At 37.6% G+C, this 15126-nt stretch overlaps 1 protein-coding gene across 3 annotated transcripts in view; it reads right to left on the reverse strand.

Moving 5' to 3' along the window:
• Positions 1-3320: 3320 nt before the first annotated feature.
• SMOC2 (SPARC related modular calcium binding 2) overlaps positions 3321-15126 on the reverse strand; it is a 138288-nt gene continuing 126482 nt past the window's right edge. For 2 of the 3 annotated variants that reach the window (XM_062641918.1, XM_062641920.1), the window contains exons 10-13: positions 11454-11556; positions 10270-10544; positions 7750-7793; positions 3321-4966 (exon numbers count right to left, since the gene is read on the reverse strand). In XM_062641918.1, coding sequence (XP_062497902.1) covers positions 4943-4966; positions 7750-7793; positions 10270-10544; positions 11454-11556 — 446 coding nt within the window. In that variant the 3' untranslated portion in view covers positions 3321-4942. The remainder of the gene's footprint in view (positions 4967-7749; positions 7794-10269; positions 10545-11453; positions 11557-15126) is intronic. The other variant, XM_062641919.1, reaches the window with a different exon arrangement.

Consider the following 15126-nt stretch of genomic DNA (forward strand, 5'->3'; position numbering starts at 1 on the left):
GGTATGCCAGCCTGGGCTCTCAGAAGACTGAACCCAAGCTGTGGGTTCAGGAAGACTACCTGGGGAGCTACTTGCCAGCAGAGCTAGAGGTGCTCCTCAAGTAGTAGTCAAAGTGGCATTTGGCACCCACCAGCCTTTAAGTGAAATGATTGGTAAAAGATAAAGACACACCAGGATATTGTTTTAGGTTTGGAACTGTTTGAATTCAGTCCCATGGCAGGCTTGCTTGAAAGCTGGAAAAGTGCCCTATATATTTCTGCAGGTCACTGATTCACACTGATTCAACTGTGCTGCATAGACACAAACTAGTATAAATACCCTTACTCGTACTGCAGTTTTCTTCACAGTCTGTATGCATACACTGCTAAGTTCACCAGTTCAGCAACCTCTTAAATGAAAATGTAGCATTTCTTTACCTCATATAGAGATAACAAGGTACCCAAAGGCTGTAAAATGACACTCAGGTGAAGTATGATAATGTTCAGAAAACTGACTTCTTTCAAACAAATACCTTTTTTTTTCTTAAAGAAGTCAGAGGAAGATCAAGAATGCTGCTACCTTTCACAACATCTAATTTTGGCACAAAATCAGTGTCAAAATTTACCCCTTTTCCATGTTGCCACTTCATGCTTTTTAGATAAAGGAAAAGAAGTTTCAGCATAAAAATAACCACACACACTTTTAAAAGTGAAATTTCATGGAAACCCTCACATGAAATCTGTCTGTCATGGTTTAGTGAAAACAATGTTTCTCAATGGAAACTTCATTCACCTCTTTTTTCTCCTTTTTCTTTTTTTTTTTTTTCCCGACTAACAACTTAGAACAGATATATGCATCTTCATGGATATTTTTAAGGCATTGAGTGGGTTTTATAAACCTTTATAAACTAATTTGTGGTGTAATACAAAATTGCAGCCTTCCACTTACAATCTGTGCTAATCTCTCATCTATTATTTTCTTCATAAAGTACCCATATAGCCAAGAATGGATTCCATGCCTGTGCAAAGAAATCTGTATTTGATAAGAAGCAAGCAATCTTATGCATCAAATTGATGTAAAGAATAAAGAGAGTCTCTAGGGAAAGAATGACTCAGATGACTGTATTTTATGGAAAAGATTGTATGCACAAAATGGGATCTCATTTCATTGTCTTCCTTTCCAATAGGCTTTGTATTCCAGCAGTAACATAACTCAAAGTGTATGATGAAATAAGAATGGTGGATGTAGTAAAGGCAAATATTTCTATATTTTCATCAATTTCTACTGCTAACCTAGATAAAAAAGTCAGGCTTCTTTCCCTCTCACCCCTCTCATTGGATGCTGTAGAGAAATGTGTGTTCAAATGTTCTTCACATGAGATTTTGTTGAAAGAAAAAATTACATCTATTATTTACGCTTTTTGAACAAAGTGCGTATTTTCACTTATAAAACTTGAACTGAAAAAATTAAATGGGACAAAGAGTACAGTTTATATCAGTAATTTGCTATAATCATTGTAATGTTTCAGACCAATAAACTTAGTCGCTTGCTATTTAATGTCAAAATAATTACCCAAAATGACATCCAATTGGCAGCCTAAAGAAAGCAAAAGTAATAAACCCTTCACTTTCTGCATTAAAGACTCTTTCACACTAGTTACTATAACGTAGTTATATAGTACAATAGTGTAAATACTTAAAAAGGACAACTAAATTATCTTTGCCAAAGAAGATTTCTTAACCTCTATTAATTCATCTTTTATTACTACTGCAAAATTAAACCTATAAAATGTGGAACACACTTAAATGTCTTTAATGATGCAATCTATATTTTTGTTTTTCCTTTCAAATTTCTAGGAATACCTACTTTCTCCATTGGTTTATGACACTTACGAAGGGCAAAAGCCTGGTCCAAATGAGAAAAGTACAAAGGATTCCTTTATTTATAAGCAGTGAGTATTTAGTTGAAGTATTTTCTCTTATATGAACTGATGCTTTTTTGCTCTTGTGTTATCTGAAACCACATTAGCAAGAAGAATTTTCATTCTGAGCTATCATTTAGGTCCCAGTTCTGCAAAACAAGTATCTGAAATTTAGGCATTTTTTTTTAGACTAGAAGAAGACTGAGAATCAAGTGTTTTTGGTAAAACTGAAGCTACAAAGTTATGAAGTTGGCTTACTTCTAGGGCTGGGAACAAGATGAGAAAGTTATCCAAAGTGTTGACAAAACACGGAACATTTCTCACTGTGTGGCCTGTTGGCTAATGGACGTTGCAACAGGCTGGACAAATCACTGAACACAACACAGTCTTAAAACTTAACAGTCTTCTACTTACAACTTTATAAAAGCTCTAAATAAATCTGTTCAGCAACAGCTGGAACTACAACAAACAATGGTCAATGAGAAGCAGAATACTGAAACTTATTGAAAGTTGTGCTTTCAATCAGAACAGAATTAAAAACTGAAACTAAAACATTGCATATGGAATAGGATAAAACCTAGAACTAATTAATTACAGTGGAACTAAACAAACACTGGTACTGCGGTGTGAGCCTAAGGGCCTAATCACATGGATTCCTTTTTGGTACCAAGGATGTGCTTTGTTGCAACTAGAAGGGCCAAGATCTATCTGAGTTTAACTATCTTGTGGATATATGGGAGCTACAGGAACCAAAATGGAATGCATCAGGCTTTCAAGTGTGTTCCAGTTAGGGATCTGGACTATAGCTGCAACTACAAGTACTCAGTACTGCTTGTAGCCAAGTGGTGTAATGGCTGGAAATGGTTGGAAAATGAACCATAAATGTGACGACATTGAAATATGTACGAAGATGAAATATCTCATGAATTAGTCATTGTAGAGTCATTAAATGACACTATGCTGCAGAAGTCTTTGGATACCTAAGAGGATGCCTATAGCCTTTATTTGTCTTTTGATAAGCGAGCATGCTCAGGGTTTGCCTCTGTCTCCTCACTGTTTCCAGTCAGGCTGAACATTGCCTAGCAGCTCACACTCACACTGAGGAGAAAAGGTGTGATCTCTATCTATGCCACACTGTTCTTTGCAATGAAAAGGCAAGAGACCAAGCTAAAGCTATATGGAGATAGTAGCAACAAAGGATCTGGCTTCAAAATCACTATTTTGAGAAAGCAATGGTATGAATAAGGCATGAATGATCTTAGGAGAGAATTCAGTAAAGGGGCAAAGGAAGAAAAGAAGATAGACCCAATATGAGGCCACATGTTTTCTTGTAAACTCAAAGCAATAGTGAAGTCACCCCTGACTGTACCTGCTTCCAGACATGGCTATCTGTGTTGCAGAATAAAAATCACCAGCACAGTTTGATAATATACTGATCTTTAATCTATAAAGAAGTTTAAATTCAAAGTTTAACAGTATAAAAGAATAACAAATACTTTTAAAAACAAAAATACAAGATAACACACAGTTGCATCTTGGTTTCCTCCTGCTGCAAAAGCTTAGAGTACATGATTTCTTGGGTATAATTCCACTGCGGACAGTGTTTCCTAACACTTCAGCATATGTTGAAATTGAAATGAAATATCTTTATTTGTAAAAAAAGCTTTTCCAGGTACAAGTTCAAGCCAGGGTGCTATTGTGATTAGGTAGTCACAAGTCAGATCCCACATGTTTTTAAACCAAACAAGACGAAATCACTGCTTGTTGCAACATTCCTGCTTTTTCATGTCAAGTCCTAGATGCCAGCAGTCCATCTACCACTGCATCGATCAACCCAGCTGCTTGTAACTCACAGCTGCTCGAGAGCTGTGTTTTTTTCTTGGGTCCCCTGCTCTGAATTCACATTCACAAGTTCTTAGTCCCCTCAGGCACACATACAAAAATGCACTGAGGGGAGAAATGACAGAGAAGTTATGAAAACATATGAGAAGTTCTTTCAGTCAGGAAAGAAAAAGCCTAAGGCAGGGGCGATGTGAGTAGCCCCTCCTGACAGCAATTGTTCATAATTTGCTCAGCTTTACCTCTAGTGGACCCTGAGGCAAACCGAAGAGTTGATGGGGACAACCAGGTGCAGGGGAAGAAAATGCTGAACAATCTGTGTAGCCTTCCTTGTCTCTTTATAGTTAGATTTACAATTCTGACCCATATAAACTCTACTGCTGCTTTACACTGACCAAAGAAACGTGCTTTTAGACCCAGGCTGAACCAGATTGGAGTGACTTTACAATTCACCTCACTCCTTGTTGGTTTGCTGTATTAACAACTCAAGCAAAAATAAACGGGAAAAAAAAAAGTCCTACCAGGATTTAGAATGGAAGACACCTCAAAAGTGGATAACAAAATATGGTTTTTGACAAGTAGCCCAATTGTAGAATAACTGTTTTTAATCCATTAGAGGTTGCATTCTCACTGTATGATCTTCAGAATGCATAATAATCACAATAAAGATTAAATAAAATATTGCCACCGATGAAAGATCTGTTCAGTTAAAATCTGCAAACCCAAGTAAACAGCAATTTACACACTCCCCTCAGTCCTGCAATCCTGAAACATCCAACACTGCTTGGACAAAATTGAGAATACAGTAGACTTTTCAGCATAACTCTACTTAAATGACAGTACTGATTAAATAAAAACAAGGTATACTATTGAAACCAAAATACATAGAATCGGGCTTCTATGCCACTATTCGCCAAAAAGCTATTTAAAAAAAAAAATGGTTTAAATGCAAACTTTTACATCTCCAACATGTTTCACATATTTCAACAAAAGAATACACATACATTGTATGTGATAATCTTTCAAAACTAGCTGTTACATTTTCACAGATTAAAAAAAAAAGTCTTTTTAAATATTTTGTTTTTTTCTACAAAGTGAATTTACATTTTTAAGTACAAAGTGCAAATACTACAATTGTTTTTATTGCCTTTTGGTGAGGAAATCTCCCACATGTCAGAGATCTGCCTTGGATCAGTAAGCTGTTCACCCTTGCTTCTTAGAAACTTGCTGAAAGAAAGTTGGAGAAATTTACATTATTAATGATATTTTCAATTAATCAAGTATAAATATTTATCTATTTTTCAGCTGTGTCCACATGTCGCTATTAGAATAAGAGTTCTGCACAAATCTATATGGGGAATAAAATAATTCTTGCCCTGTGATCCTTCTTGGCATCTATGAACAAGGGCATGAGCAGCGTCTTTGCTATTTCTTACCTATGGCCTCTTTAAATCTATACCTGTCAAACACACAGTTTTAGCAACTGCCTGGGCAAGTCCCTGGTGCAATATACCTTTCTATGGCATGTGATGTATAAGGAATGGGCTGCTGGCCAAAGTCTTATGAGCAATCTATAGTTTCATTATAAACTTTTTGCTAGGCTGCAAAAGACCCTCTGGGTCTCATTGACAGCATGTGTGCATGTACGTGTATGTTTGCTGGACAGGGTGGAGCTGAGCAAGGGAAATATACCTGGCCACTACCCCAGTTCTGTCATATCCATCATGTATTTGACCTCTCATGGAGCAACCACAGCTGAGAATGCATATTAGTATATATAGCTATGTCTGCTTTCTTTCAGTAAGCTTGTATGTGAGTGTACATATACAGATGACCACATATGTGGAAACCAAAAAAAAAAGTCTGGAATACATGCCTAAGCACACATAAACATATATATAACTGAATTGCCACAATAAACTAGTAGAAAGTGAGCTTTTGAGTGCCCATCTACACAGTGGTGCAAGCCCGATATCTCCTTCTTAGATGGGTGGTTTCCTCTTAGTAGCCCCTACCCAGCCCAGCTGCTTTTCAATAACTTCAAGTGAAAATGTTTGTGATGAAAGCCACCTTTTGTATTTGCTGCCTTGTACTGTTCGAGTTTGAAACTGCCAATAGATGGTTTGCTAAGCCAGACTTAATTCAAGGTTATCATTTGTTAGCAACAGCTTTTAAAATAATTGGTGCTGAGTCAGCAAAATTATTGGAAAAATTAAAAAACGTAGACGCTCTAGGACACTTTTATTACAGATTCTGCAAGTCAGGATCAGATTACAAGAAAGGGGAGAGGGCTTGTCATGCTTCAAGTGTAATGCACGTGTGGCAGTAATTGCCATTATATAATTAAAATATCCCCTTTGAAAGTTTGTGAGTTCTGACAGGATAATTGTTTTCATGCTGCCTTGTTTAAAGCATAAGTGATTTGTAGGGCAAACTTGAAAAGTTAAGATCACAAACATTTGTTTAAACAAACAGAAACTTATCACATCCCTCTAGCTGTGAGAGTATTTTATATTCCATCAAAGGTATGTAGGAGGTCTCTGGTAGGACCCACAATCAGTGTTGAGCTTGCCTTAGGAAGCGTGAACCTAACATCAAACAAATCAAGAGATAAAGCAAGTAACAAATTGACTAGCAACAATGAGAGGAAAATTTCTCTTGGCCTGTGGGGAAGTTCATCTTGGAGTCAGTTTTTAACAAATTAATCTAGCTTTCTGATAGATGGGAAGAGATTAACCACAACTATGGTTTTGGGATACTTTTTTCCCAAATTCCTATTTTCCCAGCTGCAGGGTTACCTGTCCTTATAATATCTTCATATTAATATTCTTTAAAACATTTCATCATTTACTGGTGCTTTTGTGGGGATTAGTCATTTAACTAATACAAAAGTGAGGCAAAAATAGTATGAAGGCAATTCTATCACTCGACCATTCAAATAACTGGCAGACTCAGAAGCCCTTCTTCAGACCCATGCAAAAGTGCTAGGAAGTTGTGCTGATGTTGTCCAGAAAACTGCATGTTTAGTGTTAATGATTATAAAAATAGAGACACACAAATGAAAAACCCTTTCTTAATCTTAATCTTTTTCTTTTTTTTTTCCCTGAGCTACCTGAGTTCCTCCTTTTCAGTGTGTTCTGCTCCTTGATTTAAAAATTCTGCTCTGGTGGCTTTTGTAGCACTGAATGCTTTGAGTAGCCAAAATTCCATGAATGACATACACTGGTGTTACTCCAAAAAACAAAATCAAGTCTTTGCAGAAAATCGATGCAAAACCAAATCATGGATTATGTTGTCAGGACACCTGACATTCGCTAGAATCATTCTGCAGACCTAACCAATTTTAGTTTCAACATACATCAGCAGACAGATGCAAATCCTAGTTCACCAGCGTCATTTTGCTCAGCCAGCAAAGGCGTTTGAAAGTGACAGCTCTTTTCACTAAGATTTTAAAAGGTGTTTAAAGCCACCATATAATAATATAGTGGGGTTTGTGAGATGTATACATTTTCATAGGGCATGGGAAATGAATGGCTTTGTCCACAAAGTAATTTCTATCAATGTCAGTTTGTGCCTGCAGTATGACACACAGGAAAATTAACAGAATTCAGTTAAAGCAGAAGGTAAATGAAGATAACAGTGCACATCTAGAAGTGTACAGTAATGTTATTATTCAGGAATGCAGAATACTCATGAGGGCTCAGTTACACTCATGTAATTATCACTAACCTATATGGCAATTTATACTTTAATAGAAAACATCCGCATGCAAACCTAGTCTACTTTGCACTTTATAAACATTTACTCTGCACCAGCAGTTGACTGATTCAGCTTTCCTTAGAGAGAACTTAAGTCAGAATTTGTTAATCATCATGCTGCTTTACATTTTCCTGGGAAATCTGCAGAATAGAAGATGAATGCAGTTTGAAGCTGCAATGATAACTGCTAAAACCCCAAGAAGATTAGCTGGACAAGGCAGGAAGGGATATCCTCCTCTCCTCAATACTCACCTGCCTGCTGGATGAAGTGCTCTCAATGTTGGTTTTAGGGGCCGCTAAAGGAGGGAAAAGAAAACATTAATATGGTTTGCAAGTTATATGTAACATTCCCAAGAACTGAAGCCCTCATTCTGAAAAGGCATTTTTTAGAGTACAACTTTCAATAAATGAGATAAAATATTTCAGATCTTTTGTTGAAACATCTGCTTATCTCTCTGCTCAACACAGAAGTTGCTTCTTTCATGGAATTATATGAAAGTTGAATGACGGCATTTCTTGACAGTTAATATGTGACATTTGCTTAGGACAGATTTTATCTAGTCAGTGTCCAGCATTTCAAACTTCTTAAATCTTTAGTAGTAAATATAGCCTATTATCCCAGTGGCAAAGAAGCATGTACAAGCAGACTGTCTGGAAGGCACTCACTTTACTTAAAGATACTGTGTAGGAACAGCCAAAGACATTGTTCTCATTTGATCTGTAAAACAAGATTATCCCTGAGTTTTAAGTTTTTTGGTGGCAAAGTCCAAGACTGCTCTAAATAGGGGGAAAAAAAAAACCAACAAAGCAAAACAATTATTTGAGTCTGCTGGCCCATTCGACTCCACAAACAAACTTGGGAGGCTAGGAGGAATTTGCTCTCTTTGTCTTCCATGTCACTTTGTTAGTCAGTCAAGCTGTACTGGGACAAAGTGGGACAAAACTAGATCTTGAAAAATACTGCAGCAACAAGTATCCCCCTGAAAAATAATGTTTTACAGCTCTCTGGCTTTTACATGGCTTCAAATGATTCTTGTAAGATACCTGGGACTCACACAGAATGATACAGAGGCACCTCCTTATCTCAGCTCTCACACCTCATGTGACAGGGTCTCACCTATTCCTAGAAATGTAACTCTAGTTGTAGCGAAGCAGCAAAGGTAGTGAAAGGACTATCGGAAAGAAAAGTTTAATTATCAAGCAGGAGAAACTAAACAGAATACTGATAGTCCAACGACAGCAACTTTTACTATCTTGTCTTTAAAAGCATGTATTTCTAGGAAAGCACCCAAGTGGCTTGGTTTAGAAACTTTTTCCAAGCGGATGCCATTATTTTTCAATGCAGAAGTTCTGAGCTATTTTTTTCCTTCCAAAAATAAGTGTTCTCCTCATTGACTACATTGTTTTTTTTTTTTTAAGAAGCTCTGTTAAAAATCTCCAGTTACGGTAAACCTAATTTTTACTTTGGCTGAATCTGTGCATGATCTTCATATAACTTCATGCATCTTACAACTCTCTTTTCCAAAACAGGCAGATTAACCTAATCTTTTGGGGGGGGGGGGGGGGGGTTCACCAGAATGGGCACTGGGTTTGCTTTGAGACTTGCTATAGTTTTCCTCTAAGTCCTGGGGCAATGAGTTCGGTCACAAATTTTCATGTACAAGGGACGAAGGAGTGCCAGTTGCAGCAGAAGTGTCTTGACCCGGTAGTTAACGTATGAAGTGACCATAATGGCCTCCACTTCAAAAACTAATCTGCCAAATAGTGTAAATAAAAAAGAAGATACTACGTTTAATTTACAGCATAAAGATAACTACAGTCATTCACCTTTATATACACATTTTTTACTTCCATCATCTGAGTGAAAATTGCAAGGTATTATTATCAAGTCCACAAAAAACACAGAAAACAAAATCCTGGATCTGATATATTTGTTTTGACAGATCTGCTTCTGTGAGCCATGCCCACTTTATTATTACAATGTAGAACTATTCTGTCTTTCTGCAGCATTTACTTTCTAGATTTGATTACAACCAATTTTGTGGAAACCATTTTTTTCTGTCTGCATTTCCCACTTGACATGCTTTCATTTCTTATGACACCTTTATTTTACTATCCTGGGCTCATTTTGAGCCCTAGACAAACAAAACAATTCATGTTCTCTAACTTCTTACTGTATGAGGACCTACTGTTGTTAACAATTATAGGGTTTTTTAACTTCTTATTATCAGGAATTGTGTGACTGAACTCTGCAGGGACCATTACACACTCTTGTTCACTGTTTCTCCTTCACCAGTTCGGTAGCAAGATAAGGTGGCTGTGTACCAGCAGCTGTTCCACCTCTTTGGAAGATAACTGCATTCCTCACTGTATCTCTAAACCACATTTGAGAAATGAAAAGTCATTAGAAAGCTCGACAATGTGCTTCCTTCCCAGCAGGAATCCAAAAAGTACAGGTGTGATACTTCTACTCATTCAGGACACAGTGCTGCAATAACACTAAACTGGCTTTTTGAGAACTGTTGATGTTATGGTATCCTTTTACGTTTCCTACTGTAATACATTTAATGGTCAGAATCAACAGGAAGTTTTGATTCTATGGGAGTGATGATTTGTGTACACAGAAGAAGTTTTCCTGCCATCTGCTCTGAACAACCGCTGCATTAGCTACAGGCAGGTGTATTCTTTTATTTTGTATACTTCTGGCATATACAAATATAAGACCTAATCAGCTCTGAAGAATCTAGTGAAAAAGACAGAAAAAGCGCTTACTATGGCGTTTCTTTGTTTCTGCTTTACCTTCTTCTTTTGTTACTCCCAAGCAGCCCATTAATTCTTGAACTGACAAGGATTTATCATTGTTAACATCACAGTATTCCACAAACTTCTTCACACACTTTTTGGGTTTTGATTTCTTTCTTAGGAATCTCTTAAATGGCTTGATTTCTTTCTTGCCAATATCACCACTGGAATTTTTATCTAGCTGTTTGAAATACCAGTGGACCACTCTCTCCTCCAGAGTATGATTTGGATCAGGCTCTGAAACCCTGTAACAGAAAACAACAGCTTTGTTTTAATTTTTATACATAAACCTTAGTTTCTATATTTCAGAATAGTTTAATCACTGTCAGATGCTTTGCCAGATAAGACTCCCTGGTTTTGGACACTAGCTTCTTGTAGTGAATCCATCTTTTTTCATGTTGGTCAACTGTATCCTAAATTTTATACTAGAACTAGGATTAGAATCTGCTCTTTGTTAACTCTCTGAAACTGTGTTGAGGTCAGCACCATGCTCAGTAAACAGTGCTCTCCCCTTTCATTTCCTGAAACAGAGAAAAGTGAAGAGAGAAATAGAAGAGAAAAAGTTTCATAGATGGCAGACACATTAAAACAGGTACTATACCCAACTAAAGCAGGTCAACAGTCAGCGTTGCCAAATACCTAGGCTCCAATTACAACCCATGATGGATGTTCTTAGAGAGAAAAACCCCAAATGTATTGAATTACAGGATAACTTATAACAATAAATGCCACCTCAATTTCAGATGGTAAGCTACTGTCCTGCAGACATCCAAAGTTTGACAGCACTTAGATATTTTTAATTCTGCCTGTGACTGTTGATAGCATTGGTTTGTTTTACAAGAAACTTGGCAAAATATGCATCAGAAAAGTAGTACACATTCATCAAGTAAAGCCTGAGAGAACAAAGACTGAGATACAGTTGCACCAGCAGCTACAGATAAACACTAAGCTGTGCTGCTGCTGAGAATTCAGCCATCAAGTGCATCTCTGTTCAGTGCAGAGAGTCCACAGTGTGAAGTAAATTCTCCTACATAGGTTCTTGGAAATTCACCCTTTGTGAAGGCATAAGAAGAATAACTTCTCAAAGCCCTCAACAATTCATTCACCACTGCTGGAGTCCTCTTAAAGACACACAAAAAGGATATGAAACCCACCGGCTAGAAGACAACGATGGATCAGAGACTGCGTGAACCATATCTGTGGACAATGCATCCAAAACACTCGTCAGGAACTCATTCTTCTTGGCCCCAGGGCAACCTAGAAAACCAGATTTTTTTCTTTTCTTGTTTCCTTTTTTTGCAGCACTTAAATTCCAGCAATAATTCAAATTTAGAAATAGGTGTGACTCCCTATATACAAATCCTCATAAACTGTGGACAAGTTCATAACATAATTCAAAGACAAGTATCTAAGTTCAGGTATATATCTGTAACATAGAGCAGGAACAGAAAAACAACCTTCTGCACTACAGCAAGAGAGAATATGGTTTGCACACCTTGGGTCCCTTTCTTTCAGTTTTAGACACTGTTTTTCCTTCTTTAAGGTATTTTTTCCATGGGTGTTGTATTTTTAGAAGAACAGATTTGAAACAACAGAAGTTTGTACATGACACAAACCATTTGAAACATGGACTGGAAGACAATAGCACAATACTTCTTTCGGATTTCCTCTTTTGAGGAACTCCTGAACTACCAATGCCTTTCTCAACGTATATTCTCCCAGTGGATTGGTTTTCCTCTCTGTAAAATGATAGCCAACTCTTTGCCTCTTTCACTTTTCCCTTGGATAAGGGTTAACTCCCACTATATCGTACATAGCCCAGTCTGATGCTGTTAGTTACTTGGTTCACACTGTAGGATCCTGTGGTGATGCTAGATCATCCTCATAATTACATTCCCTATGCCACAAAGTTATTCTCTGAAAGAAAATAGTGCATTTCAGACACATAATACGTCAGATAAATATACACTAAAGGCTCCAGTCTTAGAACAGTGCAGCTGGAGCAGATATACTCATCTGTCAAGTGCATTGAATGTTGACACATGGACGTTTGCTTAGAAAACACACCTGCTTCCTCTCCTCTTCCCTAGAGCCCTGAGCCAAACACCAGGTCTTTCCCTAGCCCTGTAACAGATGAGTTAAATTCTAGGATAATACAACAGTGACATAGAGATGACAAGCTTGAAGCTGAAGCCCACGGCAGGACTTTCACGGACAATTCTATGCTGAAGGCCTGTTTACCTGCAGTTCAATTCTTAAGTGAAAAAAGGGAAATGCTTTGAAGTGTTGTGGAAAAGAAAGATTAGTCAGTCAGTAGGTATTTGTTATTTCATTACACTTCTCAGTGACCTCTGGAGAAGGAAGGATTATCTGAGCCTGAAAAGCCCCATCTTGCCCAGCAAATTACTTTTTAATACATCCCATGTTGATCCAAGGAAATGAAAGCTATGTTATATTAGCCCTTAGCTATGGTGCAGTAAGAATAGTTCAGCTATTATGTATAGTAGCAGCAGCAGCACCTACAACATATTATTGTCTAACACATTCATGCAGCTATCAGTTCCCTGTCTCTTATGTGTTTGCCTTTGGCACCAGGGACATTTTATTCTACTAACTGTAAAAGGCATATAACAGGAATGCACTAAAGCAAGTTGCACTGCACTAAAGTTTCATTTGCATTAAGGAAGTTTAATCTGCACTATTAGTACAGATGTGTACTAAAACTACACATCTGAAGCCACTTGCCACTCTCTCAGATACGTTCCTCTTCCCTTAGGCTTTAACCAGTTGGGTTCTTTTTCTGAAAGAAAGGGAAGGGGAAGGGGAAGGGGAAGGGGAAGGGAAGGGAAGGGAAGGGAAGGGAAGGGAAGGGAAGGGAAGGGAAGGGAAGGGAAGGGAAGGGAAGGGAAGGGAAGGGAAGGGAAGGGAAGGGAAGGGAAGGGAAGGGAAGGGAAGGGAAGGGAAGGGAAGGGAAGGGAAGGGAAGGGAAGGGAAGGGAAGGGAAGGGAAGAAAGAAAGAAAAAAAATCCCAACCCAACAGCTATAAATATAATCCTAAATTTGAGTTCAGTGAGACAAGAACTTGAGCTTTCTCTGCAAAGCACAGAAATTAGAAGGGTTGCAAAAGATTAATAGGGAGGGACAGAAGACTATACCAACTGGTTCTTGGCATCATTCTGTACATAATTCAAAAGTATATTCCTTAGAGCAAAGAGCTTGCTGGTAAGTAAAGCTCAGACTCTACAATCATATAAATAAGTAAGTTGTGCACTGTGATTTAAATTAAGCCACTCAAAAGCACATTTGCCCAAAGATGAGCAGGCAGAGCCCAAGCAGTGCCCATGCAGAAGGCACATCCTGTAATGGTAACATGGTGACCTGCCTGAATCAAGCAATTAATTCTCTGAGCAAACTGGTGAATTCAGCACTACTTCTTGCTAGCAGGGATACTTGGCTTGTGGCCTAGAGCTGGTTCTCTTCAAAGGACAGGTAAAAAGAAGTCTGTCTGAGGCTCGCTGCAGACCTATCTTGAATAGTAAAAGCTTTATCCATTTCATGCTGTGTTTGTCTTACTGTCATGAGGCAGAAGCCTGAATCCTGCTCCAAACATGAGCTGTGAATTTACAGAGGGGTCAAGAAAAATGCAGGCAATGATACCTCAGTGTGTAACAATGCAGCACACAGTATGGCAACAAGACATTTTGACTTTTTTTCTTTCTCTCTCCTTTGTGCATAGATAATAATGTTAATATCCAATTTGACTTAGGAGCTCCACATTAATTTTTTCGAGTTAGTTATGAGTGTATACCTGAAATATCTGGAAGAAACAAAAATTTACACCTTAGGTAGTTTCCTGTGCTGTCCAGGGAGCTGCTGAGTCTACATATGCAGAGATCAAAATCGTGACTTACCTTGCTATCTCATAAGATACAGCTAGGTAGGGGAAAGTATCGATTTCTACATTCACAAGAAATTATGAGGAAAAAAATCCATAGTTTAAAGCCTGTCTCTGACAATTTTCTTTACGATTGACAGGTTTCTAATCGTGTATTGCATAAAGTTGCAATAGCAGTTGACAGCGACAGAAATCTCATAGAAATCTCACTATTAAAATAAACACAATTAGTCGCTGTAAAACATTCTAAATTATGACTCTACTACTTAACGTAAAATGACACTCCACAAAATCCTCACCAGTTAAATACAGAGAAAATATTAAGTTTCTCCCAATTATAATTTTTGCTGATGGTTGGGCAATCAAACAGCAATTTAACTTACAGAGAAATCTCTGTTCTTTGCAGGTGTTATTTACCTCTCTGGAGGCTTCACACTGAGCTTTAATTTTCAACAAACTTGTGGATGAAATAGCAAAACTGGGGGAGCTTTTGCTTGATTGTAATGAATAATTCACTCTTACTGGACTAAATACAGAAAGGGAAAGTCTCTTATGGGAGCCTTACGTTTCTTGCTACGGTTTATGTACTTCAGTTTCTTCTTCTGCAGTTGCTTGTCCTGTGTGGATTTGACAGTTTACATAAATAATAATTTGTTGTTAAATGGTTGAAGTTGAAACCACATGGAGTTAACCTACAGGTTCAGAGATATAACACAGAACTGAGTGTTTGCTTTAAGGATAGTTTTACCCAGAGTAAACCTTAGACCAACAAATACATACCACAAATGATGGGAATATACAAACACTTCATTTCAACTATAATATAAAGGTAATCAAAGAATCACCATTACACATTATATATCTCACATGTACACGCGCATCTATAAATACATCCACCTGTAGTACTCAGGATGTATTTTTTGAGTTACATT

This window comes from Pezoporus occidentalis, unplaced genomic scaffold, assembly GCF_034315485.1.
Source record: "Pezoporus occidentalis ecotype Australia unplaced genomic scaffold, CSIRO_AGI_Poc_V1 ctg7, whole genome shotgun sequence".
In the NCBI taxonomy this organism is placed as follows: Eukaryota; Metazoa; Chordata; class Aves; order Psittaciformes; family Psittacidae; genus Pezoporus; species Pezoporus occidentalis.